A 26,155-nucleotide genomic window follows, 5' to 3' on the forward strand; every position below is an offset into this window, starting at 1 on the left:
TGCAATCCCACCAACAGTAGTAGGAGGACTTGTTGAAAAGTTCTTGGAAGCCAAGCCCTTCATAATTGGAAAGAGTCTTGGAAACTAAAGTTAAATGCCCCATTTGATGGATAAGGCATCTGAGGCCCAGAGAGCTAATAAGAAAAGCTATCTTCCATTTTTACCATGTGCCAGGTACCATGCTAAACAGTCTGCTTCCAACTTTTTTTTTGTTAAAAATCGACATTTATATTTATTTGGCAGACTCACCTAATGTTTAAGATATTTTTCTGAAGAATTAAAAAGTTTATCAAGGTGAAATCTAACATACAATTATCCATTTTAAAGGGTACAATTCAGTGGCCTTTTGTGCATTCACTATGTTGTATAGCCACCACCTCTGTCTGGTTCCAAAACGTTTCTATCCCTCCAAAGCAAAAGCAGTTTCTTCTCATTTTCCCTTCTCAGTCCTTGGCAACCACCGATCTGCTTTCTGCCTCTATGGATTTATCTATTCTGAATATTTCACATAAATGGAACCAGGTGATATGTGACCGTTTGTGTCTGGCTTATATCACCTAGCATTGTGCTTTTGAAGTTCATCCATGTTTTAGCATATATCAATACTTTATTCCTTTTTATGTCCAGTATTCCATTAAATGTATATACTACAATCTGTTTATCCATTTATCGGTTGATGGATGTTTGGACTGTTTCTACCCTTTGGTTATTGTTAATCGTGCTGCTATGAACATGTGTATTCATGTACTTGTTTGAGTACCTGTTTCCAATTCTTTTGGGTTTGTATCTAGAAATGGAATTGCTGAGTCATGTAGTATTTCTGTGCTCAGCTATTTGAGGAACCATCATACTATTTTTCAAGCATTTTACATTCCCACCAGCAATGTATGAGGGGTCTTTTTTTTTAAATTAACTTTTATGTTTTTAAGTTGAGGTGTAATTGACATATAATGTTATAGTAGTTTCAGGTATGTAACATAATGAGTCAATAAGATGGCTCCTTTTTCTCCACATCCTTGCCAACACTTATTTTCCATGATTTTGATTATACCTACCCCAAATTAATTGTCTTTTATCGTCCTCACTAAAACCCAGGTTCTTTTACTCTCCGCATTTGGCAGTTGTGGAAGTTGAGGTATAGAGAGGTAATGTAACTTGCCCAGGGTCTTCTGGGGATGATGAGCTGATAAAAGTTCCAGTGTTATTAAGCTTTATAGAAAGGCACAGAGCTGAAAATGCCCCCATGAAACTCTCCAAAGGTGAGACAGGGCTGGACAGTTTTGTCCTTAGCTCAGAGTTTCAATTATATCCATCCCAGCTCCCTTCCTCACCAGGTTTGGGGCGCAGTGCAGATTAGAAGGTTGGAGGTCCTCCCACCCCCCTCTCTCCATACTGGGAGAGGCCAAGAGCTGGCTGTCGGAAGGGGGAATCCCACTGCCTGATCAACCTGAACCAGGCCTTGGGCTCTGGACAAGGACTCCGGGTCTTGACCTCTGTTTTTCCCCTGATCACTGACTGGCTGTGTGACTTAGAGTAGTTTGCTTCCCCTCTCTGAGTCTCAGATGGGAAGAATTTCTTCCATCTTCTCCATCTCCAAGGCCTATAGAAGTGCTTTAGAGATGTAAATGTGGACTTTGGCTTGTGGGTCTGGGTGTGTCTTAAACTCTAATTTCTCAGATGTTCAGAAGCAATGTACTTGTTCTCAGCCTTGGTCTGCTCATCAGCAAAATAGATAGAATAACAATGCCTCACAGGGTAGATATGAGAATTACTGAAATAATACATCTGAAAGCTCCTAGCATAGAACTTGATACATACTAGATATTCAATAAATATTAACTAAATGAATGGCACATGGGAGGTGCTTAAAAATATATTGGTTTAATTCTCTACCTTTCTCACTCCCAAATATTGAAAAATGTTAAGTACCAACACACCCTGTTGCTAGAAGTAAAATGAAGATGTTTGTATAGGGCACTGGGGACCATTATTTATCTTCTAGAATGAAAATATGACCTAATGTTATATGGCATGATCTAATGTTATATGACAATTATGAGCCTGTGGAACAGCCCACTTGTGTCTTTCTCCCAGCCCTCAGGCCGGGTTCATGGACGAGCGCTTCTTCTTTTTACCTGAGTTTGGTACCCACTGCTACCCTTTTTTGCCTTGTCTACTGGGAATCTCAACGCCAAATGAAATTCTTTATGGCAGCATCTTTGTGTGACTGGATTCCTAACATAATCACTTGTCTCTTATTTGGTTCCTTAGCTCTGTTTGCATTTTGGCTCCTGGTGCTTGTGTGTTCTGTGTGTGTGTGTGTGTGTGTGTGTGTGTGTGTGTGTGTGTGTGTGTGCAGGCTGCCTCAGAGCCTTTTTTGGGAAGAAAGCAGAGAATAGGCCTGAAGGAGAGTTTTGGATGTTAAAGGCGACCATCCTGGTCTCTTTGGAGGGGGCTGGAGCCACCTTTGTGGGGACAGGGCATCAGTTCAGGCAGCTCCCTCACACAGCTCAGAGCGGTCTGGCTCAGACAACCAAGCGTTTCATGGGCACTGGCTCTGAGGGTGGACCAAGGGCTGCTTCTCCCTGTCATCTTGGGCCTGCCTTCTAGTTCCCACCCTTTGGGAGAGGCAGGGAGGGAGAGTGGGAGGAACATGGGCTTTGCAGTCTCACACTCTGGCTTGAGTTCCTGCTCCTCTTTTGAATTCTCGCAGAACCTCTCAAACAGGCTAACAATCTTGCACCTTAAACAATCTTGCCTCTTCACCGTGAGGTTCTGGTGAACTCATGGGTGAGAAAAGGCTACAAAAAGTCCTGTGTCAATTACATTTAGGTCTTTCCCAGGTATATTTCTATAGGGAGTCTAAACTCAGCTTTAAAATGCTAATAGTAAGTGCTCAAGAAATGTTAACCATATGGCAGGCATGTGCCAGGAGTTATAAACACTTGATCTCATTTAATTTCATCCTTAGGAATACCTCTGGAGTTAGGTATTATAATCCGTTTTTACAGACAAGAAAACAGACCCACAGAAGTTGAGCAGCTTGCCTTGAAGTCACACAAGTTAGTTGTGCAACAAGATTTGAACCCAGGCCAGGTCAATATACAAGGCCTGTTATGGTGAACTAGTTGAGAGATCCCCCAAGTCTGCTTCTTCCCGTGAGCTCCTCTGCTCTAGACCTGTGGTTCCTGATGGTTCCTGCAGGCACGAAATTATCTCTGCTGGCTGGTCTCCTTTTCTGACTGATCACTGGAGGCCATGCCCCTGTCCTGGAATCTTCCATGGTTTCTGGGGACTCCTTGGCGCCTCTCCCTCTGTCTCCACCCATACAGGTACCTAGGACTTTATCTCATGCTTCCCTTTGCCACTTCTCTTCCCATCATCTAGCTACCTCCTGAGCCACCACCATTTCTACGTCTCCTTTCTGCTATCTTCATGTTCTCTCTGCACCTTGGACCTGCTTCATCTTCAAGTCTTAGCTCCAAGAGGCCCGTCATTAGCCTCTTCCATAGGCGTTTATTCAATACCTGCTCTGTGCCAGGCTCGAATTTGCCCTTGTCCTATGGGAATGCCTGTCAGATGGGAGAGGTGTCTATGAAAACAGTAACCGCACAGCTTGGTCAGTGCTGTGATGGAGGCAAGTGAGGCTGCAGGGCCTGAGGCCCTAACTCCCCCTGGGGAAAAGATTAGGAACTTGAAGAAGGAGGAAGGACTCATCTAGCAGATGGGACAGATAACAGGATCCTAAGTAGGAGCAGCACCCCAGTGGCAGAGGAGGAACAGAGGTGGATGAGAGGGGTGCTCTGAGGAACCACTTGTGGTTAGGCTGGGAGAGCAGCTGCTGGGGGTTGTGGCAGGAGCTGCAGAGTAGGGCCTTGATCCTGAGAGCAGTAGGGAGCCATTGAGGAGTCTTGAGCAGGGGAGGTGACTGATCAAGTCTTGCTCTTTAGATAGGTCCGTGTTATCCTAAGGTACAGAATGGAGGCCTGTGGTGGGAGGAGTTATAAGGACTGGACCTGGTTTTCCTGTCAGACAGGACACAGTGTGGCAGTTGTTGAATTGGTGGATTTGTTTTTTGGAATGATCACTCTGACACTGTGTGGAGGCTGGAAGGAGGTGGAGAGACTGGATGCCTGTGGACAAGCTATGGAATCCGTCCAGTGGGCTGCAGTGCGGGGGCCGGCGCATCAGGGCAGTGGGGTAGACTGAGAGCTTCAGGCGGCTGGATCCCCAGGACCTGGCTCCTTGGGGTAGGGAGGAAACCCAGGTCATCGGTCAGTGTGAGGCTGTGGTTAAAGTGCCTGGAAGGAGACCAGGAGGGTCCATCCTGGCTCCTGAGCTGTCTGACCCTGGATCAGACTTTCCCTCCGTTTGCCTCAGTCCCCCCAGCTATGAGGGGTTGAGTGAAATGGCCTCTCTTCTTCTGACCAGCAGGTCTGTGACATGGCTGGCCCAGGAAGAGGGACACAGAGCCCATGGTGTAGCTAGTTGAGGCCTAGTCTGAGATTATCAAATCTGGCCAGTTCTGCTGTGGCTGGGGCCCAGAGCCTGGCATGGTTGCCATCTGAGAGGGCACGTCTCTGACCCCCAGATGCCCTCTCTGCCTTCGTAGTAGGTTCTGCCCTCCCTGTCAGCTGTCTTGGCTCAGCCTGCCTGGCCACTCCAGAACCTGACTCCATCCAGGGCCCTCTTTCTCCCTGTGACTGGCCCTGGGAGGAGTGGCCTGATTCCAGGGCCCCATTGGCCAAACCCTGCCTGGTCTGCACACGCCCCTGCCTCCCAAGCTGGCTGCCTGCCCACTTTGGGATGAAAAGGAGGCCTGGCCTGGCCTGACCTAATGTGGGCAGACTGCCTTGGCACCAAGAAAGGAGTTGGAATCTGAGAGGCTGTGTCCCAGGCCACGAGTGCTGCTCTGCCCCCTCCACTGGTGCTCTAGCTCAGGGCTTATGTACCCTTCTCTTTGTGAAGTGAGTGGGGGGACAGCCACAACGGAATTTGTCCCTCAGCTTGCAGGGGGTGGGGATGGGGCATGGGAGCTCAGCCCTATTCAAAGAGCTCAGCATTTCCTGTGACAGGGTGACAGGGCTCCTTAGCTTCCTCACTGAAAATCTCAGCTGGGTATGCCAGAGCCCTGTAGGGTGAGACCCCAGAATCCTGGAACCGAGGCTGGAGTATCTTAGGGATTAGCAATCTCCCCCTGCCCCTGCCCACCTTGTGAGTGATAGATAAAGCTCAGAAGGAAAGGGGACTTGCTGGAGATCACATAGCACCTGAGGGACAGGGCTGGGATTCAAACTCAAGTCTGTCTCTGCTCACTGCTCACCCCTCTGCAAACCTTTCATGAGGTCCTAGGCATGAGCACTAGAGTAGGAGCTTCTCAAAGGGATTGGCCTGATTTATCTTTGCATTCTCAGTGTATGGCCAAGGGACAGTACGGAGGATGTGCTCCATGAATGAATGAATGAATGAATGAGACAAAGATCCTGCCCCAGGCATGTAGAATCCATTGGGAAGGTAAGGACTCCTTTTCATAAACAGGAAATAGGAGGCTGATGGGAGTGGGGATTGACCAGGTAAGAAGCAGAGGACTAGAACTTTGGTGTCCTGACGGCTGGTCTAGGGCTTTTTCTGTCCTCCATTTCCTCATCTGTAACATGGGGTCAACAGTCCTTACCTTCTGTCTTCCTTGTAAGGATCCAGTGAGGCAGTGGATGTAAAAATAGGCCCATAAAGCAGGGACATTGTGTGTGCATGTCCACAACTGCCCAGAAACCCCACATGGTCTGTTCCCTTTCTTCTGCCCGCTTATCCTCTGCATTTTGCCGCCCCTATTTCCTTAAATTTCTCCAGGGCTTCTACTTGGATTGTTTTGTGCAGAACCCTTGGCTGTGGGAGGGGTTCGGGAAGAGTGTGGGTGAAGGAGTCTGCCTACCTCTTCCCTCTACTGTACGCCACACTCAGAAAGGCAGCCACCCACATTCACATCTATGCAGGCCCCCAGTGCCCACCAGGCTGGAATTGCTTTGGCAGTGGTTGCCATGGTGACGGTCCTGCTGCCTGGACTACAGCACCCTGTGAGATGCTTGCAAGAGCCTGCAAGCCTGGCAGGCTGGCAGGCTGAGAGCTCTGAGAGTGGCTGCCTTTCTCTCTTTCCCCTTGGTACCCAGCACTGTACCTGGTATCTAGGGGCTCTTGGGAATAAATTGCCTCTCTGGGGACCCACAAGCTGTTCTGGGTCAAACAGGCTTGGCTCAAATCCCATTTCTACCGCTTAGGGGTCACCAACCTTGAACAAGTCACTTTGGTGTGTTTTGAATTTATTGAATTAGCTACGGGAGCCTCAATGGGGGAATTATATAAGGAGCACAGGTCCCCAGCAAGAGGGCTGTCACTGCCCTGAGCCATCTATGTCCACATCGGAAGCTGTGGCAGGGTCAGCATCGGGTTGTAGCGGTCTTCGCTGCTGAATCCAGGCCCAGGACCCTGGCTTCCTTTTCATCTTGGCCCCAGGAGGCCCTGCAGGTAGTACGGTATGGTGGGTAAGACTACAGCCAGACCTCTAGGGTTGCAGCTGGGCTTTGCCACTTACTTGGGCCTCAGTTTCCTCAACTGTAAAGTGAAGGTAGTAAAGTACCTACCTTAGGGGGTTGTTGTGTGGATACAATTGAATTAGTACACATAAAGTGCTTAGAGGAGTATTTGATAAATTCTATATAAATGTTGGTGGCAACTGTTATCATCATCACAATTGACAACGACCATGAGAACTGGAACTCGCGTGCTTACCCTTCCTGTCATTTTTCTCACACAATGCATGAGTACCCAGTTCTTGTTCACAGTCTGATTAGGGACAGAGGGCCAGATAGATGAGACAGCTGATTGGCTCCCCCTTCCCATTCCACCCCATCCAAGGGACTGCTAGGTACTTGCCACTTCTGGCTGGGGACTGAGAAAAGCTGGGCCCTAGGCAGAAACTCCACCTCTAATTCATGAGTTTGAGGATTTTCTCAGCTGGTTCTCCAGCTGGCAGCTGCTGCAACCCTGGCCTGGAGGCACAGCTGCTCTGTGACTGCCCAGAGCCCTCCCAGTCAGTAAAGCTAAGTGCTAAAGACAAATGAGCACCTAACAGAGGCATCATCTAAAGGGGAAGGTGCCTTTGGAGGATGAAATAAGAGCTGCTTCTTGTAACACTTTACTGGGAACAAATCCTTAGGAATAAATTTCCTGTTGGAGAGCAGGGACTCTTTCAAGAATGCAGGTCGACCTGAGGCAAAAAAACTTTAAAAACCTGGTCCACAACCTAGAGCAGGGACTGAATTCTCTGCAGGATTCCTCCTGTTCCCCTCCCTCTGGTCCAAGGTCGTGTCAACATGGAGTGGTTGGCTAAAAGGAGTCTGGGTGTAAGTTTGCCCCCTGGAGTATGAGCCATGGGCTGGAGGGTGGTGACCGCTTTTGGAGTTGGGGTCTCGGAAGAGGTGGCTCTGGGGTGCTCTCTGCTTTCCCTCTAGCCCTCAGGTCTCAGGAATGGGCAGAGCCAGGGGATGAGCTGACCTCCCTGTCCCCACCTCTTCCCCAGAGCTTTGCCTCTATGTTCTCGAGCCGCCAATCCCGAAAGTCTACCTCACGTGCAGAAGACGACGGTGCCATGGCAGACGGTGAAGGGTACCGGAACCCCACGGAGGTGCAGATGAGCCAGCTGGTCCTGCCTTCCCACACCAACCATCGTGGTGAGCTGAGCGTGGGGCAGCTGCTGAAGTGGATTGACACCACGGCCTGCCTGTCCGGTGAGACCGTGCTTGGCATAGCCATCCTCCCACCGCTGGCCCCATACACTTGATTTTCCGAGATGGTCACTGAAATCCCCTCTCCAATTTCTCCATCCTTAACACTGGCCCACCTTCTCCCCCAGACCTCTCAAGTCTGAGTGTCCTTAGGTCTCTGTACCGACACAGCATGGCCTTAAATGTGGCTGCTCCGAGAACGGCATGAGAGTGCTGTGAGCCAAGATCATGCTGTCTGCCTTGGGGAGCTCCCTACACTGAACTGAATTGAGTGGAGCTGAATTGAACTCATTTCATTCCTTTCAGTGTCCCAGTATTTTCCAATCCAAAGGGAACTCACAGTCTTAGAGCGGGGGGAGACAAACAGGTGACCCAACTGCTCCCCCCCCAACACTGTTTCATGGGGACTGGTAAAGGGAGGCGAAGTTGAGGCTGTGGGAGAACAGACCAGAGACCCTGACCCAGCCCTGGGGGCAGAGAAGGGATTCTAGAGAGACAAAGAAAGTCATGTGAGCAGAGGCAAGCAAGCAAAGGAGGGTGAAGTTGACTGGGCAGAGGCTGAGCACTCTAGAAGGCTGGGAAGTAGAGTAGCATGGCTTGATCATTCATTTATTCAACGGCCACTTATGGAGTGTCTGCTACGTGCTAGGCACTGTTCCGGGGCTGGGGCAGGCAGAAATTCCTGCTTTCAAGTAACTTGCAGTTGAAGAGAAGGGAGAGACGCTAGACAGACGAAACCCAGATATATAAAACAGAGTGTAGTAACCATGGTATAAAGGAAGGAAGGAAGGAAGGAAGGAAGGAAGGAAGGAAGGAAGGAAGGAAGGAAGGAAGGAAGGAAAGGAAGGAAGGAAGGAAGGAAGGAAGGAAGGAAGGAAGGAAGGAAAGAAGGAAGGAAAGAAAGAAAGAAAAGAAAGAAAGAAAGAAGGGGGAGAGTGCTAGCGAGAAGGCATGGCCTTAGCTTGGGAACACTGACATCTGATCAGAGGCCTGCGTGAAATGCAAGGCTGCTAACGCATGGCTTTCTTCTCCTGATGCCAGCGGAGAGGCATGCTGGCTGTCCCTGCGTCACAGCCTCCATGGATGATATCTATTTTGAGCACACCATTAGGTAAGTGGCCCCTCCTGCCTCTCAGTCCTTCTGGGCTCCCTATCACGAACCTAGGTCCCATCTCCTGTCACCTGCCTGAAACCTGACTCAACTGACCAAGGTCCTTTGCAGATGGAGTAGGAGAAGCTTTTGGGGAGAAATCACCTGTCTGCAGTGTCTCTGGGACAGTGGTGGGCTGGGAGCTGGCCCGCTGCTAGGCGCTGTGGAGTGGGTTCCCTCTGCCAGGGTGGGGCCAAGGAAATTGCTTCAGGTTTGGAGTTGGGTGTTGTTGAGGTGCATCATGGGGTGCTGTATGACTTTGGGGAAGTCAGTCTCTTTCTCTGGGCCTCAGTTTTATTATCTGCAAAATGGAAGGGATTAGACTCAATCAGTGAATGCTTTTTGAGCTAGGACATTCTCTATGGGTCACTGGACTCTAGGGACGTCCCTAGACAAGGTACCTTGGCAAAACCTGAGCCAGAAGCTTGGGTCATTCAATCTCTGCTCACATACTTCCAGAAATGAGGAGCTCACTACCTCGGGACGGGCTGTAGGGGCTGCATATAGTGTTTTTGCCTCTGGGCCTGCTCCCAAACTTGGCATTAGTGCCCAGGATGTCAAGTGCCAAGGGCTTATTCAGAACTTCCTGGTAGTGAGTGTCGTGGTTAAGGAACAAGTTTGGCCAGTCCCGTATTCATTTATTGAGTCATTCATCACTACTTGTACCTATTTCAGACCAGGGCCCATGCTGGGTTTGTGGTACACAGAGTCAACTGGAGCACAGTCCCTGGGCCCCAGCAGCTCCTATGCTGCAGGGGGGCAGCTATAGATACATAATTCCAATTCAAAGGGGTAAGTTCTGTGCTAATAGCGATCTCTGACATATGGGTGCTTTGTAATGCTTTTTCTAAATAGCTTCTATTTTATAACAGTTTAGATTTACAAAAAAATTGTAGGTAGTACAGAGAGTTCTTATATATTCCATATCCAAATCCTCTATTAACTTCTTACATTCCTGTGGCAACTTTGTCACAATCAGTGAACCAATATTGATGCATTATTTTAATGCCTTATTAACTTATTCAATTCTCGAAACAATGCTATGAGGTTCTGGCTGTTTTTATCTTCATTTTACAGATGAAGAAACTGAGGCATGGGGAAGTGAAGTAACTTACTTAAGGTCATACAGCTAGTGGAGAACCCCAGATATACTTACTAACAGACAAGCAGTGTGGCCCCAGAGCCCTTGTTCTTAACCAACGGACTATATTTTCTCTATGTCTGGGGATGGGTGTAGTGGTACAGAAGGTAGTCAAGGGGGACTTCCTGGAGGTGGTATTTGAGCTGGCTCCAGTCTTGTCAGCGTTGTAGGTATGATACTTTAAAGAACAACAGAGCTATTCTGGGTGAGCTCTGGGTCTCTGCTGCCAACACAGAGGCACTTGGAGGAGCTAGGGGCAGAAAGGACTGGCAGGGGGCTGCATGCATGAAGGATGGACCTGCTGCAGAACCTAGCAGCATGAAGGTGAGTCTGGGCAGAGGCAAGTGTGGGTGGAAGGGAAAGCTGGAGAGGATCCTGGGAAGGAAGACAAGCTGGGGAGGGGTCTTGGGCATGGTTGGTGGCCGGTAAAGGCCTGGCGGCACCTGAGGAAAATTGGGAAAAGTTTTTTTGGTTTGATTTTGCTTTAGCCTTTTGAACATATTTCAGAATGTATCTCTAAGGGGTAAGAACTCTTTTCAAACTTAACCTCAGGGCCATTACCACACCTAAACAAAATTAACAACAATTCTCATGAATCATCCAATATCCACACCCAAATATCAACATGAATTTGTTTCTATTTTGTTTTGCCTCACGGTTTTTGTTGTTCAAGTTAGTATGCAAATAAGGTTGCAATTGGTTGCTATGTCTCTCCAGTCTTTTTTTTTTTTTATAAATCCATAGTTACTATACCTCCCCCCTACGCCCTCTCCCCTCCCTCTCTCTCTCTCTCTCTCTCTCCTCCCTTGCCTTCCTCTTTTCCTTGAAATGTATTTGTTGTGGAAACCTGGCTATTTAATCTCTAGAGCTCTTCCTTCTCAGGGTTTTGCTGTTAGCATTAGTGTGGCGTCAGTTAACATAGTCCTCCCGTCCCCTGAAAGTAAGTTGGTGCCTCGGAAGGGCTTGGGAGCTGCCTTTCTGTGATGTGAACACCTGGAGCGGTGTTTGGGAGCCAGGGGGTTAAGGGGGTCCCCAAGGAGGCTGGGCAGTGACCCTGGGGAAGGAGCCAGTTTCGGCCTGAGCCGTGAGGTGGAGGACAGTCAGGAAGGAAGAGAAGCTCGGGAGTCCAAAATGGTGTCTGCTTGGCTTTTTGGGAAGCTAGAGAGGAGGGGGTGGGGGGTGGAGGGAAAGGTTTGTTTTTTAACACCACAGAAAATAAACTTTCATTTTTATTTCGAGGATCATAAAAGTTTTCTAACTTTTTTTTTTAATCATGAAAACTTTCAAAATTCTGGAAGAGTTGAATAGTGCAATGATGACCAGGACTGAAATTCAATAATTAACATTTTACTAAATTTGCTCTATCTATATGTGGGTAAAAAAAATACATATACTTCTCTCTCCTTTCTCTCTCTCTCTTTGCTAAACCATTAGAAAAAAAGTTGCAGACACCATGATACTTCATTCTTCTACATGTCAGCATGCATCTCCTAAAAATGACAGTCCTCTATGTGACTGTTTGACCTGCTAAAAAAATGAACAGAAATGAACAAGTCAGAACACGGCAGACTAAGGGGCTCCCCCAAGGGTTCTGATTGTTCATCTGAATGTGGGAATCATTCCGGACAGGCTACAGCTGGAAGGGTGAGGCCAGTGCAGTCAACAGAATCAGTCTAGAATCCTGGCTTTGTCACTTTTTAGCTGAGTGACCTTAAGTAAATGGCTTACCCTCTCGGATACTCAATCTCCCCCTAAACCTACCTGCCAAGCTTGTTGGGAGGCTTAAATGATGTAGTGCACAGTGTCTAGGACATAGTAGGTATTTAAAAAATGTTTTAATTTCCCTTCCTACCTTCTGCTTATAGCCCCTTGTACTTAGTAGGCATTCGATTACTGTGGAATGCATTAATTCAGTAGGCCACTGTTTGACGAGGACCTGCCCTGTGCCCTGTGTTAGGCCTCGAAGTCAGTGGTGATCCTTGCTTGCCCCATTGGAGCCTAAGGATTGTAAGGGAGACAGAGGCTAATCTGCTGGAAGAAATGTTAAGAGGCTGAACCTTACAGGGCTACAGGAAGGCAGGGTGGGCTCCCCTGAGGAGGGGACCATTGAGTCGAAAGCGAAAGATGCTTGAGCATTCATTAGACGTGGGGTAGCAGGGGAGAGGGGGCAGAAGAATGAAATCGTGCCACTTCTCCCAGCTACAGGTGCTCCTTCTGTTAAAGGGCTGCTAATCCTGCCAGCTTGCTTTGAGGGCTCAGGTAACATCACAGATGTGAATATGCTCTGTAAGCCATGACATTCTCCTGCCCGTTCCCCTCAGTGGAGGCCCTGCAAGTATCTGGGCTTCCTGACCCTCCCTCTTTCCCCTCTGGAAGGCTCACCTCCTGCTTTTCTCTCCCAGTGTTGGACACGTGGTGAATATCAAGGCCAAGGTCAACCGGGCTTTCAACTCTAGCATGGAGGTGTGTGGGAGGGCGCTACCTGGTGGGAGGAGGCGAGTGGGTGCTGGGTGGGTTTTCTACCTCTTCTCCATTCTTAGCCCCCGGCCCAGGCACAGCCGTGCTCACAAAGCCCTGGCTGAGGCAGCAGAGTTCTGGAACAGCTGGCAGGACTGGGAGGATCCTAAGGCTCTTCCTGTCCAACACCCCATAGCACAGAAGGGAAAACTGAGGCCTGGGGTCAGGGGGAGGGACGTGCTTCAGTTCACCAAGCCCCATAGATCCCCATGTGAGACTTGACTTCCAGACTTCTGGGTCTTCATGCTTAGCCTCGGACCCTCTCTTCAGCAGCGAGATGGTTGCAGAAATGCAGGGAAGACGGCCACTGTGCCTGACCTTGGAGGCAGCAGGGCTGGAGCAGGGAGAGCACTGGGCTTTGGTCCTTTAGCTTATCTCCAGCAGTCTCTGTCTCTCCATCTGTAAAATGGGAGCATGATTCCTATGCTGAGGGTTGTCGAAAGACTCTTTGGTCCTGCACAGGGCTCTGTGAGAGACTATTTCTCACCCATGGATGCCAGACCCAGGCTACTTCACCCAGTTGAGCCAGTGGTTATTGAGGGACCACTGAGGCTGGGATAGCAGAGTACTGACTGTGCACCCCATAAATACCCAGGTACTCCCTAGGTGTCCCCCATCATGTCTGTCCTTTCAATTTAGCCAACATTTTACTTAAAGCCTTTTTATAGACAGTCTAATTTAAACCTCTCAATAGTTATGCTAGGATAGGTATGTTCATCCCCATTTTACAAATGAGGAAACTGAGGCTCAGAGAAGGGAAGTGACTTGCCCAAAGGTTCCCAGAGAGCTAGGGCCAGAATCAGAACATATTCTAGATCTCCAACCTCCCAGACTTGGTGGATGATACAGAAATAGCAGAGGCCAGACCTAAGGTGAGACTTCCTGTCTCATTGGGCTGAGGAGCCTCAGGTTGTTGAGCTCTTCTTCTTCCCTCCTCACTCCTCTACCTGCTCTTCCTCTCCAGGTGGGCATCCAGGTGGCTTCTGAGGATCTGTGCTCTGAGAAGCAGTGGAACGTGTGCAAGGCCTTGGCCACCTTTGTAGCCCACCGGGAGTTCTCCAAGGTACGTGTCTACACCTGGCTGTTCAGTGCTGCTGGGCCACCTGTGCCTGTCTTGGCGGGCTTGGACCAAGGCAGTTAGGCTGCGGGTTGGCGGAGGGGTGAAGGTGGGAGAGTGGCAGGGAATCCACAGCCCCCAGAGTAAGGCCCACCTACTTCTGGGATCTGACGCCAGGCGTCCGCCCTCTCTCTTTTTTTCCCACCTCTCCCCGTGCCTCTCACATGAGGATTCTTTGGGCCTCAACATTCCTCTTCAGGTACTGCAGTGACCCCTCTGCTCATCCTCTGCTTTTGCCAAGGAGGATTGGGGACATTTGGAGGATGAACATGGTGTATCAGTCAACACTGAGACAGGAAGAGAGGGACAAAGAAGGATAAAGACTTATAAGTATCCAGCAGCCCCAGGCGTGAGATGGCTGCTGGGGGCATAGGCCTTGGTGCTATCTCAGGGAACACCCCGCGCTCCACCCACCCTGTTCACAGGTGAAGCTGAAGCAGATCATACCGAGGACGGAGGAGGAGAAGACGGAGCACAGTGTGGCAGCAGAGCGCCGGCGCATGCGGCTTGTCTACGCAGACACCATCAATGACCTCCTGGCCAACTGTGCCATTCAGGGTGGTGAGCGGCTGGGCATGAGCAGGGCGGCTGGCACCCTGCATGTCTCCCTCTGCCCGGGACACCCTCTGAGCAGGAGGAAGGAAGTTCCCTTGGGATGTCCGTCCACTGGAGGCCTCAGGCCTGGCTAGCCCTCTTGCCTCAAGGTCCCTTTCAGGGAAAGGGGAGTGTTTGGGTGTCTTGACCAGCTCCCAGAAGCCATGAGGAGGAAATTAGGACACAGCTAGAAAATGTGTTTAGGTCTCTGGGATTCAAGGTATTTGGGAAGGTAGTATTGAATTTGGCCTTGAAGACACTAGGATTTTTTGAAAGCATATAGATAAGTAGGTAGATGATAAGATAGATAAATGATAGATAGATAGATAGATAGATAGATAGAGATTGATGTAGGTTTTGTTGTAGATATAGATACAGGCATGGAGATAGAGAGGGAGTAGAAAGCAAGACTCCTACCCCAGAACCTAGCCCCACCCCTCGGAGGCTCCCATTGTGCCTCATTTTTGGACATCTTTGGAAGTAGTCCTTGCATGTTTTTAGCAGTGTGTATTATTTAGACATACTGTTCTGTAGCTTGCTTCTTTCCCCTTAAAAGTGCATCTTGGAGATTGTTCTATACCAGCACACTCGGATCTACTGTGGACAGGTAGGATTTTGACAGGTGGAGAGATGAAGAAAGGTATTGCTGACAGGGCACAGGCTAGGCAAGGGCCCAGAGGGGTGACCTTGGATTTGCTCACTGATCTCTAGAACATTAGGATGTAAAGTCTTCTTTGAAACCTAAAGGAGGAAATTTTAAGACAAATCAAGGCTAGTTCAGCTGCCCAGAGTGGGGAGGGAGCAGGTGGAACTAGCCAACCTCGGTAAAAGCGGTGGGCTGTTCTCCAAATTCTGTGTGTCCTATTGACGCTGGCTCTTGGGGCTGTGGCTGGGCAGCTCTTCCTATCACTGTCGAGGCCCCTGGAGCCGTCCATTTCACTGCAGCCCTCCTAAATCCCTTCTGTCCTGACAGTCCTTCTGTTCAAGGTCAGTTCAGATGCCCTAGTGGGGCATCCAGGGGATGATCGCCCAGCCTCATCCGGTGCTGTCCCTTTACTTGCTCTCAGCTCCAGCTAAGCCAAGGCCTGGTTGCTCCTGTGAGTTTCCTGCCATCCTGCCTCCAGACCTTGGCTCAGTCCCCTAACAGCCCCTCCTTCCTGCCTATGGCATCTCTGAGCAGTCTGCAAGCCAAGCAAAATGTTGCCTTTGATGTGCCTTCCCTGATGAGGTTTTTCTCCTTGGGAGGCAAGAGATGCTCGGCACCTCCTTGGGTTGGGTAGGGCATGTCGGCATCTGCTTTCCTGACACCCAGGGCCCTGCCCACCTCCTGGCCTCTCCTCTGAGGATGTCCTCATGCCAATGCCCTGAGGAATGGGACATGTCAGGGCAGGGGGAGGGAAGAACTATCTTTTTTGAGAGTATGACATCTGCCCTTTATAGATGAGGAAACTGAGATTCAGAGAGGTTACTTGACTTGTACAAGGGCATACAGCCTGTGTGGGGTGGAGCAGAGGTTCAGACCCACATGTGTCTTGTCTCAAAGCTGTTGTCCCTTGCTCCTTGCCAGTCTCATCTCTCTCATCCAGTTTCCTTTCATTCCTCATCCGGGTTCAGCACACTTGGTACTGAGTAAATAAAAGAATATGGGTGGGGTGGAGTGGTGGTGGTGGGTCTCAGGCTGCCCATGAAAGTGTCTGCCCTTGGGAACCTTCTCACCTCCCCCTTCCCTCCCTTTGCCCCTCCCTGGTCAGATCTGGAAAGCAGAGACTGCAGCCACATGGTGCCAGCCGAGAAGACCCGTGTGGAGAGCGTGAAGCTGGTCCTGCCTCCCCATGCCAATCACCAGGGCAATACCTTCGGGGGCCAGATCATGGCCTGGATGGAGAATGTGGCCACCATTGCAGCCAGGTGAGGGGAGAGTGTGCTGCCTCAGTCTCTCCTCTTTGCTCTCCTTCTTCCCTTAGCCAGCTCCCTCTGGGGAGAAACTCAGGCTTGGTGTTGGGATTCGAGGCTTCAGAAGCTTGGCTGTTCTGGTAAGGTAACTTGGGATGTTTAGACCCAGAGAACCAGAAAGCATGATTTTCTGTGCACTGTTCATTCCTTCCTCAACTTAGAAAGCCCTCCATAGCTCCCAGCTCCTGTCCGGGAAATGCCAAGCCCCCGGGTCTGGCACCAGGGCCTCCCCCTGACCTGGCCCTGTGGCTCTCTTCCTTTTTCTTACACTCTCTGCAAATCAAGTCCTTAGCCCTTCCCCTTTCCAATAGCCTTTCTGACTATTCCCTTCTCCCTAGATGTGAAAATAATTCCTTCTTCTACAACCTCCGCACCAGTCTGGGCTCGTTCTACCCTGAATGTCGGGGCATTTTTTATAATTATGATGACCAATGTTCACTAACTGATGCTCTCATAACTCTATGACTTTGTGCTGGACGTTCTCTCTGCCAGGAGTGCTCTTCCCAACCCACACCCTCCTTAGGCAAATTCCTCCTCACCCTTCAGAGCTGGGCTCCAGTGGCTCCTCCTATGTGTTTAATGGTTGGGACACAGTGCATAAGCAATGCCCTTTTGGACAGCCCAGGCAGAGTGCCATAAGGTCACAAAGGTATCAGAGACCATATAGTCAGGGATGCCTTCCTGGAGGAAGAGCACTTTAGTTGGGCCTTGAACAAGATGTAGCTTTGGGTAAGCGCAGGGCTTCCGGGTAGTAGGAACAGTAGGTGCTAAGGTATAAAGGTTGGAGGGAAAACGGGGAAGGGATTTACCTCAAGCCCTGCCCTAGGCTTCCTCCTGTCAACCGAAACTCAGCTGTTCTTTGGCCATGCACATAAACCTCAGTATTCTAAGCTGTGAAATGGGACTTCAGTTCTGTTCCTCTGGGCAGAACTGTTACCGGGTTGGATGGGAGTAGGTGTGCCAGAGGGCAGTGCGTGTGGTTTTGGCTGGGTCTGGAAATGATGGCTGGGAAGGAGAATGACTCAAGACAGTGGCTGAAGCATTAGGGGTATTTATCCCATTTCCCCCCAACCCCTGGCCTCCTCCAGCCGGCTGTGTCGTGCCTACCCTACGCTGAAGGCCATTGAGATGTTCCACTTCCGTGGCCCATCCCAGGTTGGGGACCGCCTGGTGCTCAAGGCCATTGTGAACAACGCCTTCAAGCATAGGTAAGGGATGGGATGGCGGGGACTGCCTCCTGCCCCCAGCCCCAGGGCTGAGGGCTCTTTCTAACTAGAGAAGGGACCCTATAGCAAACCTGCCAGGAACCCTTCGCCCTGCAGAGGAAGTCTAAACCCTGCCCTGCTGCCAGGTCCCTTCACAGTCACCAAGAGTCAGCTCTGATGTCCCCTCCTCTGGGCGCCCCAGCTCTGTGCTTCCTGCCGTTTTGGATCACAGCATGTGTTAAGTATGTCCCTCCCAGCTCTTGCTTCTGGGCCCGCCTCAGTGTGGATGCTCGGATCACAGGGCCACCTCTTGCCAGTGCTCTGTCATTATCAAACCCTTTCCCACCCTTTTCCACCCTTTTCCTGAAACAACGCTTAGTTCCAGGAGCCCTTCCTTACCTTTGGAATGAATCCTGATGCTGACTCCCAGGAAAGCTTACTTTAAATACCTATCTTTTCTGGTGATTTCAAAAATTGTGGTGTAGTTGTTAAAAAAGAGAAGGATCTTGAGCCAGGCTGCCTGGGTTTAAGTCTGGCTCACCTCTTACCAGCTGTGTGACTTCGGGCAAGTTACTTAACCCCTCTGAGCCTCAGTTCTTTCACTTGTAAAATGAGGCTCATCACAACTATCTTATAGTTGTAAGGATTCGATGAAGTGTTACTAGTAGAATACCAGAGAAAATGGTCAGTGAAGGTCAACCATTACTGCTGCTATCATTGTTGTTGTCGTTGTTGTTGTCATTATTATTCACAGTCTGACCAGCACACACTCTGCTGCTGTGCAGGGCAAAAGGCCTGAACTGGGAGCCGCAAGGCCTTGTTTCTGATTTAGAGTCTCTTTCCGACTACTGTGTGACCTTGGGCAAGTTATTGTTCTCGTCTACGTCTTGGTGTCTCCATCGTATAACGTTCACATTCTGGGAGCATAGACCTTCTTAAATGAGGGGGATGGTGGTGGCCGCTATTTTATAATTAATAAAGACAGTCAGAACCACAGAAACAGCCACCACCGAGCTGTCAGGATCACAGCTGTTGGAGTGCTGATGAATGTGTGTATAATGGACACTTTTTCTAATAAGGCTTCGCACCTCCACCTCCTTGCTTATGTCCTTCCATAACATATTTTCATTTTCAGAACGTGTTATCATTACATATTTTATATATGTTTGTTGCCCCTTCCCCCAGCTGTTAGCCCACAAGGATATGGGCCAGACAGGCTTATTCCTTTCTGTGTCCCCAGGGACTGGCATAGGGCTGGGCATGCAGTAGGTGCTCTGTAAACACTAAGGAAAGGGAACAGCTCTGAGTTTCCTGCCAGTGGGACTCTGATCCACCGCGGGGGGCACTGCAGGAGTGTGCAGGCGTGCATATGTGTGTGTGCACGTGCTGGAGAGGGGGCATGGCCTCGGGAAGGTCTGTGCAGCATGAGAGCAGCCCTCCCTCCCCTCAGCATGGAGGTGGGCGTGTCCGTGGAGGCCTACCGCCAGGAGGCGGAGACCCACCGGAGGCACATCAACAGCGCCTTCATGACCTTTGTGGTCCTGGATGCAGATGACCAGCCCCAGTTGCTGCCCTGGATCCGGCCCCAGCCCGGGGTGAGTAGGGGCAGGACCCTGCCCCACTGCCAACCCTCCTCCCTCTCTGCCCCAGGGGAGGGCCTGCCAGCCCCTGACAGGCCCCAGGAGTGATGGGCCCAGGCCTGCCCCTTTGCTGGGGCACAGCCAACACTGAGTGTCCTGGTATGAGCCCCCCCTCCCCTGCCCAGGGATGCCCCTTATGCCAGATGGACACTTTGTTCTGACTGACAGAGTTTGGACTACGTATGTGGGCCCGGCTCATCGGGTAGTAACAGGCATTCATGGGCCGGCAGAGTGGGCTTTGGAGTCACATATGGGTTGGGACCACCTCTGCCATGTTCTAGCAAGTACCCCTCTGTGAGCTCTCGGTCCCCATCTGTAAAGTGGGCATATCTGCAGTCCCTGCCTGACGAGGCTTTAGGGAGTGTCTATGGGTCACTGACCCTGTGCCTGACTAAGGCCTGCAGGTGCTCAGGAAGCAGTGAGTGTTATGACAATGGCGACGGGAGGATGAGGAGCACAGGGAGGAGAGTCAGGGGCCTGGGTTCAAAGGCCGTCCCTTATGAGATGCTCCTCATGCCTCCAATGGGCCAGGCCTTGGCTCGCTTCTGAGGAGCCAGAGAGTGACCTTGGAGAGGCAGTTCCTGCTCTCTGGGAAGGTCCCTGCCCTGCCTGCCACCTCCCAAGGTTGAGCACAGGCCGTGAAAAGCCCTTGCTCTGGAGCTGGGTGTTGGGCGGTCAAGAGTGGGTGATGAGTGGTGAGTGGGGAGTCTGGCAGACAGGTGGAACAGCGTACAGTCCCCAAGGTCCTTCAGGCCTTTGCCATTCAATGCTCACAAGTAGGGAGACATCAGAAGTAGTGGTAAGGAGGACGGGCTCTGAGTAAGGTCATCGGGGTTCTGATCCTGGCTTCACTTCTACCCCTGTGACCTTGGGCAAGCCACTTAACCTTTTAGTACCTCAGTTTCCTTCTCTGTAAAATAGGGATTGTACTAGTCCCAACCTTAGAGGGTTGCCATGAGGCTTAGATGAAATTTTGCATGGACAGTGCTTAAAATAGTACCTGGTATATAGCAAGTGCTTAATAAATGTGGATTCTTATTAGCATTGTAAGTGCCCTTAGGATCCCCTTATATGGAGGAGGAAACTGAGGCTCGGTAAGGGCAGGCGGTGTTCCCAGAGTCCCTCAGAGAGTCTGAAGGGAAGCTGGGGCTGGAGCTCAGTGACCTAACACTTTCCTGTCCAGGTTGCTCTGACTCTGGCTGTCCCGGAGTCCTGAACTCCACTTTAGGGCTGCAGGCTCTCTTTGGGCCCTTGTGGGGGCGGTGTGTGTGTGTGTGTGTGTGTGTGTGCGCGCGCGTGTGTGTGATAGTAATAGGAGTGCGGGACAAGTTGGTTGTCCTGTCTGCACCACAGTCTGTCCCTGCTTCTCTCCCTAGGATGGTGAGCGGCGGTACCGAGAGGCCAGTGCCAGGAAGAAGATCCGCCTGGACAGGTAAGTTGCGGCTGGGCAGTAGGAGGAGACACGGGGCTCAAGGCTGTCCACCTGCTCCCCTGGTCTCAGGGACTTGCATTTCTTCAGTGGTGCCCCTGTGCTGGGCATCGGTTGGGCCCTTTACATCCATACGGCCTCACTCCACGGTGGTCTAACTGTCCCATTGTACAGATGAGGACACTGAGGACAAAGAGATTAGGTGGCCATGGGCACACAGATAGGAATGATTGGCAGAGTGAGAATTTGGACCTGGCTGGATCTGGCCAATTTTAAATCTTGTGTTCCTTCCGTTGAGTCCGATGCCTGTTTGGCAGATGAGGAAAGAAAGGCCCTGAGAGGAGAAGTGATTGCTCAAGACGCAAACCCAGGTGTGAATGACTGCTAAGGAAGCACTTTACAAACTTGAAAGAGCTGTAAACACTCTGGGGATCACCACCATCACCCATTATTACAAGTGCGATTTATGTAGCATTTACCATAGGCCGAGCACTGTTCTCATGGTGACCGTCTGAGGCAGCTGTGACTACTGATCCCATTTCATAGATGAGGACACTGAGGTGTAAGGGCAAAGTCGCTTTAGCTCAGCAAGGGTGTGGAGCACTGAGCCTTCACCCGGCACCCTTATCCTCCTGGCCCATCCTGCCTCTGACTGAGTTTGTATGTTCCTGCTGCTGTGTGTCCAGTCTCCTGGTCAGACAGGAGTCTCCCATCTGCTGAGCTGAGCACAGGGCCTGGCACACAGTGGGCCTGCAGTAAAGTCTGTTCAAAGAGATGGGCTCCCAAGGGACCAAGGCTGTCATCTTCCTTCTCTCCTAGGAAGTATATTGTGTCTTGTAAGCAGACGGAGATGCCCCTCTCTGTCCCCTGGGACCCTAGCAATCAGGTAAGACACTCTTCTCTGAGGGGAGAGTCCTCGGGCCCACCAGGGCCACCCCCAACCTTCCCCTGTTGTTGGAGTGGGTTTGGAGGTAGACCTGAAGGGGGCAGGATGCTAGTGACTCAAGATTGGTATAGTTAGTAAAAGGCTTTCCTGTGTCCCTGTTTGTCAGGAGGGAGCTGAGGCCCTGAGAGGAGGAGCAGCTTGTCCAGGGTCACTGGGCGAGTCCGGCCAGGCCTGGGCCTCCTTCCCCAAAACCCAGTACCCACCCTCCTTCATGATCTAAGTTCCTCTCCCCAACCCCAGTGTGGTCTCAGTGGAAGGGGAGATGGCGAGGCTTCTCTGTGTGCCCTATCCAGGTGTACCTGAGCTACAACAATGTCTCCTCCCTGAAGATGCTTGTGGCCAAAGACAACTGGGTGCTGTCTTCAGAGATCAATCAGGTAGCTGATCACTCACCCACCATTTCTCCTCTGAGCCACCAGAGGTGACTGCAGGCAACTCTCTCAAACCGCTCATGTCAAAAGGGGGATTTCTTAGAGGGAATGGGATGAGATCATGAAACCGACCCCGTTATAGAAACATAGAGCCCACAGGGCCTAGAGCAGAGAATTCTCTCCTTCCCCCATCTCTCGTCTCCACTGCTCTCTGCCCAGCTGCTTCCTTCCTCTGTGCTCCTTCTGCTGCTTCTGTTGTGAGTCACGCCAGGATGGGAGGCCGGTGAACAAGCCGAGGGAAGACAAGCTCTGCCATTCTTGTCTGGGATGGGTTGCTTCCCCACCTGTGACGTTAGGGGGTTGGATGGGTGCTTGGCTCTTGGGATCCATTCCATTGTTGCCTCCATCACTGCTTAAGACATCATCTTGTCCACTTGTGCTGAATGCTCTCAGCCATTTTCATAGGGATGAGACTGAGGCTCAGAGAGGTTGATTTGCTTGTTCAGTGACACAGCAAGTCAGTGGGATCCCTGAGCTTCCAACTCTGGCCTCGAGCATCCCAGTCAGCCCACCCCACGACCTAGCATAGTCTGGGGAGGGGCTACAGGAATAAGGCCACCCTTATTCTGTCCCACATAGGTCCGCCTGTACACTCTGGAGGACGACAAGTACCTGTCCTTCCACATGGAGATGTTGGTGCATGTGGATACAGCCCAGGCCTTCCTGCTGCTCTCAGACCTGCGTCGGAGGCCTGAGTGGGATAAGCATTACCGGTGAGGGCCAGGGCACAGTTTCGGGAGGTCCCTTCTCAGGCCTGGTGGGGAGGGTGGGCCTTCAGGTGTCCTCCTGCTGAGCTGTCCCTCATTATGCTCAGCCCCTGCTGATCTTTAGCCAGGGACGGGGTGTCAGACTGTAGTTACATGTTAGGTGAGTGTCAAGGTCAGGGGTTTTCTGAGCCTCTAGGGAAGGGACTGATCCCGGATTTGGAGTTGAAGACCTGGTCCTATTTCTGGCCCAACTAGCTGTTGACCTTGGGCAAGTCACTTCCTTTCCAGGCCTTAGTTTTCCTCCTCTTAAAATAGGTATTTGAGGGATGAGTCATGGAATGCACTCAGGGATAGATCAGTGATTTTCGATCTGTGTTCAAAGGAGTTTCAGGAGCTAAGGCTGGAGGTTGGAAGGCTGAAGGAATGGGTGGGACCACCTCCTAATTCGGGCCAACTAATGGCCAGTTTGCTGAATTTACCAAGTTTGCCAGTTCTTATAGATTTATACACGAATATGTTCTTTTTGAATGCAGTGAATGACTGAATATTTTATTCTTATGAACACATTTGTTCCCCAAATTTACTGATTCTTCATATGAATATCTTCTTGCATTTAGTAAAGTAAGATAAATATGTTCTTTGGAAAACAGCCAAAATTTCAGGGTTTAATATGGGAATGTTAAGTTGGAATTGATATTTTAAAAAATCTTTGAAATTATTTTATGTTATACCAACATGCTACTCAATCATTTTTCCAATGGCTTATTACAAAAAGCTTATATTTCTGAGTTTATCCAGGAGGACCTGTGCATTTAGAAATTCACTGAGTGGGTCATCTTATTTTTGACAAATTGGCCTTCCCCTTCCTATCCCTGTCTGTCCTCACCTGAGAAAGTTTACTTGTTGCTGTTTATACATGGGCTTTCTGCTTAAAGTTTCTTTGCAAAAAGGGCTATGCCGCTTTAAAAAGCCCTGGTCTAGGTGACCCCAGGCCTGCAGGCAATTCCATTGAAGGAGTCTGAGAGGCGATTTGGTGGTGAATGCTGGGGTTGGGGAGATTGTGCCTATGGTAGGAAGGCTTCTTGGAGATGGGCTGATGTGGGCCTTAAAGGCCAGTTCGAATCTTGATACTTGATGGGATTGTGGGGGAGTGGCCTGAGGGGAAAGGGAGCCCCTGACTGCTTCCCCCCACTCTGCCCACAGCCGCCCTGCTCTGAGGCAGCCTCTGAGGGTGAGCGGGAAAGCAGAGAAGGTGGCAGATCTAGACATGGCCATGCATTCCTCTGCGTGGATATCCTTGTGTGTGTGTGTGCGTGTTTTGATGTAAGCCTGCATGTGTGCAGTGTGTCCAGGCCCGAGGGGCACAGCTATGGCACCCAACAGCCTCTGCACTTCCCAGCCCTGCTTCTCTGTTAGCTCCGTGGCTGTGAGCGGGTTGTTTCTCCAAGTTGCAGCTCCTCCTCTATGAAATGGGGCTGCCAATCAGTACCTGCTGCCTAGGCTGTTGTGGGATTTCTCGCATAGTACATGTGAAGCACTTAGAGAAGTGCCTGGAAGACAGCAGACATTCACTAAATATTCAGCACAGCCAGTACATCATCATACCTGTGTGGGGTATGTGCACCTGCACAGACATGTAGACACACGTGTCTGTGTATGCATGGTAGTGTCTGAACACATGTCTGTGATGGAGGTATGCCCACAAGTGTGTGTCTGCATTTGTCTGTGTACATATTTCTGTGCTCGTGTGTGTGTGTGCGTGCACCTTGGCTGGGCCTTCCTGCTCTACTGTGGTCCCTGCTGAGCAGTGTAGGGGCTGAACTGTTCCCTAGGTATCTGTTCAGGGAGGCTGAGGCATGGAAGGCTGAGCCAGACGTGCTCTCACACAAGGAGCCAGCGTGACACCCTTGGGCTCTGGGCCTCCCAACAGGAGCGTGGAGCTAGTGCAGCAGGTGGATGAGGATGATACCATCTACCACGTCATCAGCCCTGCCCTCTGCGGCGATGCCAAGCCCCAGGACTTTGTGATCCTGGCCTCCCGGCGGAAGCCTTGTGACAATGGGTGGGTGCCTGACTGCTCGGGGTGGGAGGTGGGCAGGGCTCCCCAAGGAGGACATCAGTTGAGTTAGTGCTCTGCTTTTTGGCTGTGGGACCCCAGGTACCACTTGGCTTTTCTGGGCTGCTGTGGTTATACTATGGATAAAATGGGGGACAAGGGAACTCACCCTCCCACTGATCACTTATGCTCTAAAGCAGTGTGATCTGTCCCTGGGGTGGCAAGGCCATTTCTTATCTGGCACCTCCTTGGCCTCCATCCTCTGAAAGCCCCGTATTGGATGGCAGGTCTGCCAACTGCCAGTGAGGAAGCCAGGACAGACGGCCTCACTTTTGCTAGAGACAGGCACAGAAAGATGAAGCATGAAGATTCTAAAGCCCACTGCTTCTTCCTGAGCATCCGCCATGGAGGATTTTCCAGAAAATCCCCAGTGAACTCATGCTGGTTTCTGGCAAATTCAATGCTGCTAACACACAGGGGCCTCCTCTCTCCAGCCTGGCCCAGAGCCAGGAGTTGGGCCTTTAAGATTTTATGTGCATTACGCTCCGTGCCAAGGGTGTCTCCAAACCTGGGTCAATGCTGGGGCAGGGGGGAGGGGCTGGGCAAGAAAGCCTTACTTTCTCCTTCCGTGCCCCTCCCTGCCCTTCTTCCACTCCAGGGATCCCTATGTCATTGCACTGAGGTCGGTTACACTGCCCACTCACCGTGAGATGCCAGAGTATAGGCGTGGGGAAACTCTCTGCTCAGGCTTCTGCTTCTGGCGTGAGGGGGACCAGTTGACCAAGGTGAGTCGTGTCCCCTTTCCGTCTCCCACCTGGATCCAGCCCAAATCCATGTGCTTGTAGAGTTCAGTGCTGCCTGGCTAACAGTTCCATCCCCAGGCCCCCAACCCTACCAGCTGGCTCTCCTTTCAGCTCTGGGGAGCCTGCATGTCAGGCTGAAAGTGAGCCTTAAGGTCCTGTGCAGAGATAAGTCCAAGGCCACTGCCGGGTCTTGGGAAAAAGATTTGGACACTGAGAGCAGAAGGCCTAGGTTCTGATCTAAAATTCTTGTCTAAGAAGGCTTTATATAGTTCCCAGGGCCCATCAGACTACGTGGGGGAGGCAGGCCGAGAGTGAGTGAGGATGGGCTATGCAGCTCCTTTTGGCTCACAGCTGCCGCTAGGGTCCTAGATTTACCCAGATGATACACTCAACTGATGAGCTTCTCAGGTTGATCCCTGGGCTTTGTTTGAACTTGTCTCTAATGCCCTAAAACACCTTCGTCTAAACAGGATTCTGTGCTGGGCTCTGGAGACCCAGTCCTTGTCCTCCAGGGTCTCCTGGCTGGCAGGGGAGAAACGCGATGACAGTACAGTGTGTTGTGACAGAGGAAGCTAAGGTTGTCGGCACCCAAAGGGAGGGGTCGGGAAACTGGCCGAAGGAGGTATTGCCTGCCAATCGTGTAGTCTTCTAAGACCTCGGGCTGCTGCCCTCCCAGCAGGCAAGC

General features: G+C 50.8%; 1 protein-coding gene across 8 annotated transcripts in view; it reads left to right on the plus strand.

The window, feature by feature from the left end:
* The window catches only part of ACOT11 (acyl-CoA thioesterase 11), a 48,563-nt gene that overhangs the window by 18,186 nt on the left and 4,222 nt on the right, over positions 1 to 26,155 (plus strand). For 6 of the 8 annotated variants that reach the window (XM_036234407.1, XM_016120417.2, XM_036234406.1 and 3 more), the window contains 14 exons: positions 7,577 to 7,784; positions 8,823 to 8,892; positions 12,475 to 12,535; positions 13,554 to 13,652; positions 14,132 to 14,267; positions 16,052 to 16,208; positions 17,342 to 17,461; positions 18,909 to 19,053; positions 20,475 to 20,530; positions 21,347 to 21,413; positions 21,767 to 21,850; positions 22,484 to 22,617; positions 24,542 to 24,673; positions 25,326 to 25,452. In XM_036234407.1, coding sequence (XP_036090300.1) covers positions 7,589 to 7,784; positions 8,823 to 8,892; positions 12,475 to 12,535; positions 13,554 to 13,652; positions 14,132 to 14,267; positions 16,052 to 16,208; positions 17,342 to 17,461; positions 18,909 to 19,053; positions 20,475 to 20,530; positions 21,347 to 21,413; positions 21,767 to 21,850; positions 22,484 to 22,617; positions 24,542 to 24,673; positions 25,326 to 25,452 — 1,584 coding nt within the window. In that variant the 5' untranslated portion in view covers positions 7,577 to 7,588. The other 2 variants (XM_036234405.1, XM_016120420.2) reach the window with 2 other exon arrangements.

Source organism: Rousettus aegyptiacus, unplaced genomic scaffold (assembly GCF_014176215.1).
Source record: "Rousettus aegyptiacus isolate mRouAeg1 unplaced genomic scaffold, mRouAeg1.p scaffold_m13_p_1, whole genome shotgun sequence".
Classification (NCBI taxonomy): Eukaryota; Metazoa; Chordata; class Mammalia; order Chiroptera; family Pteropodidae; genus Rousettus; species Rousettus aegyptiacus.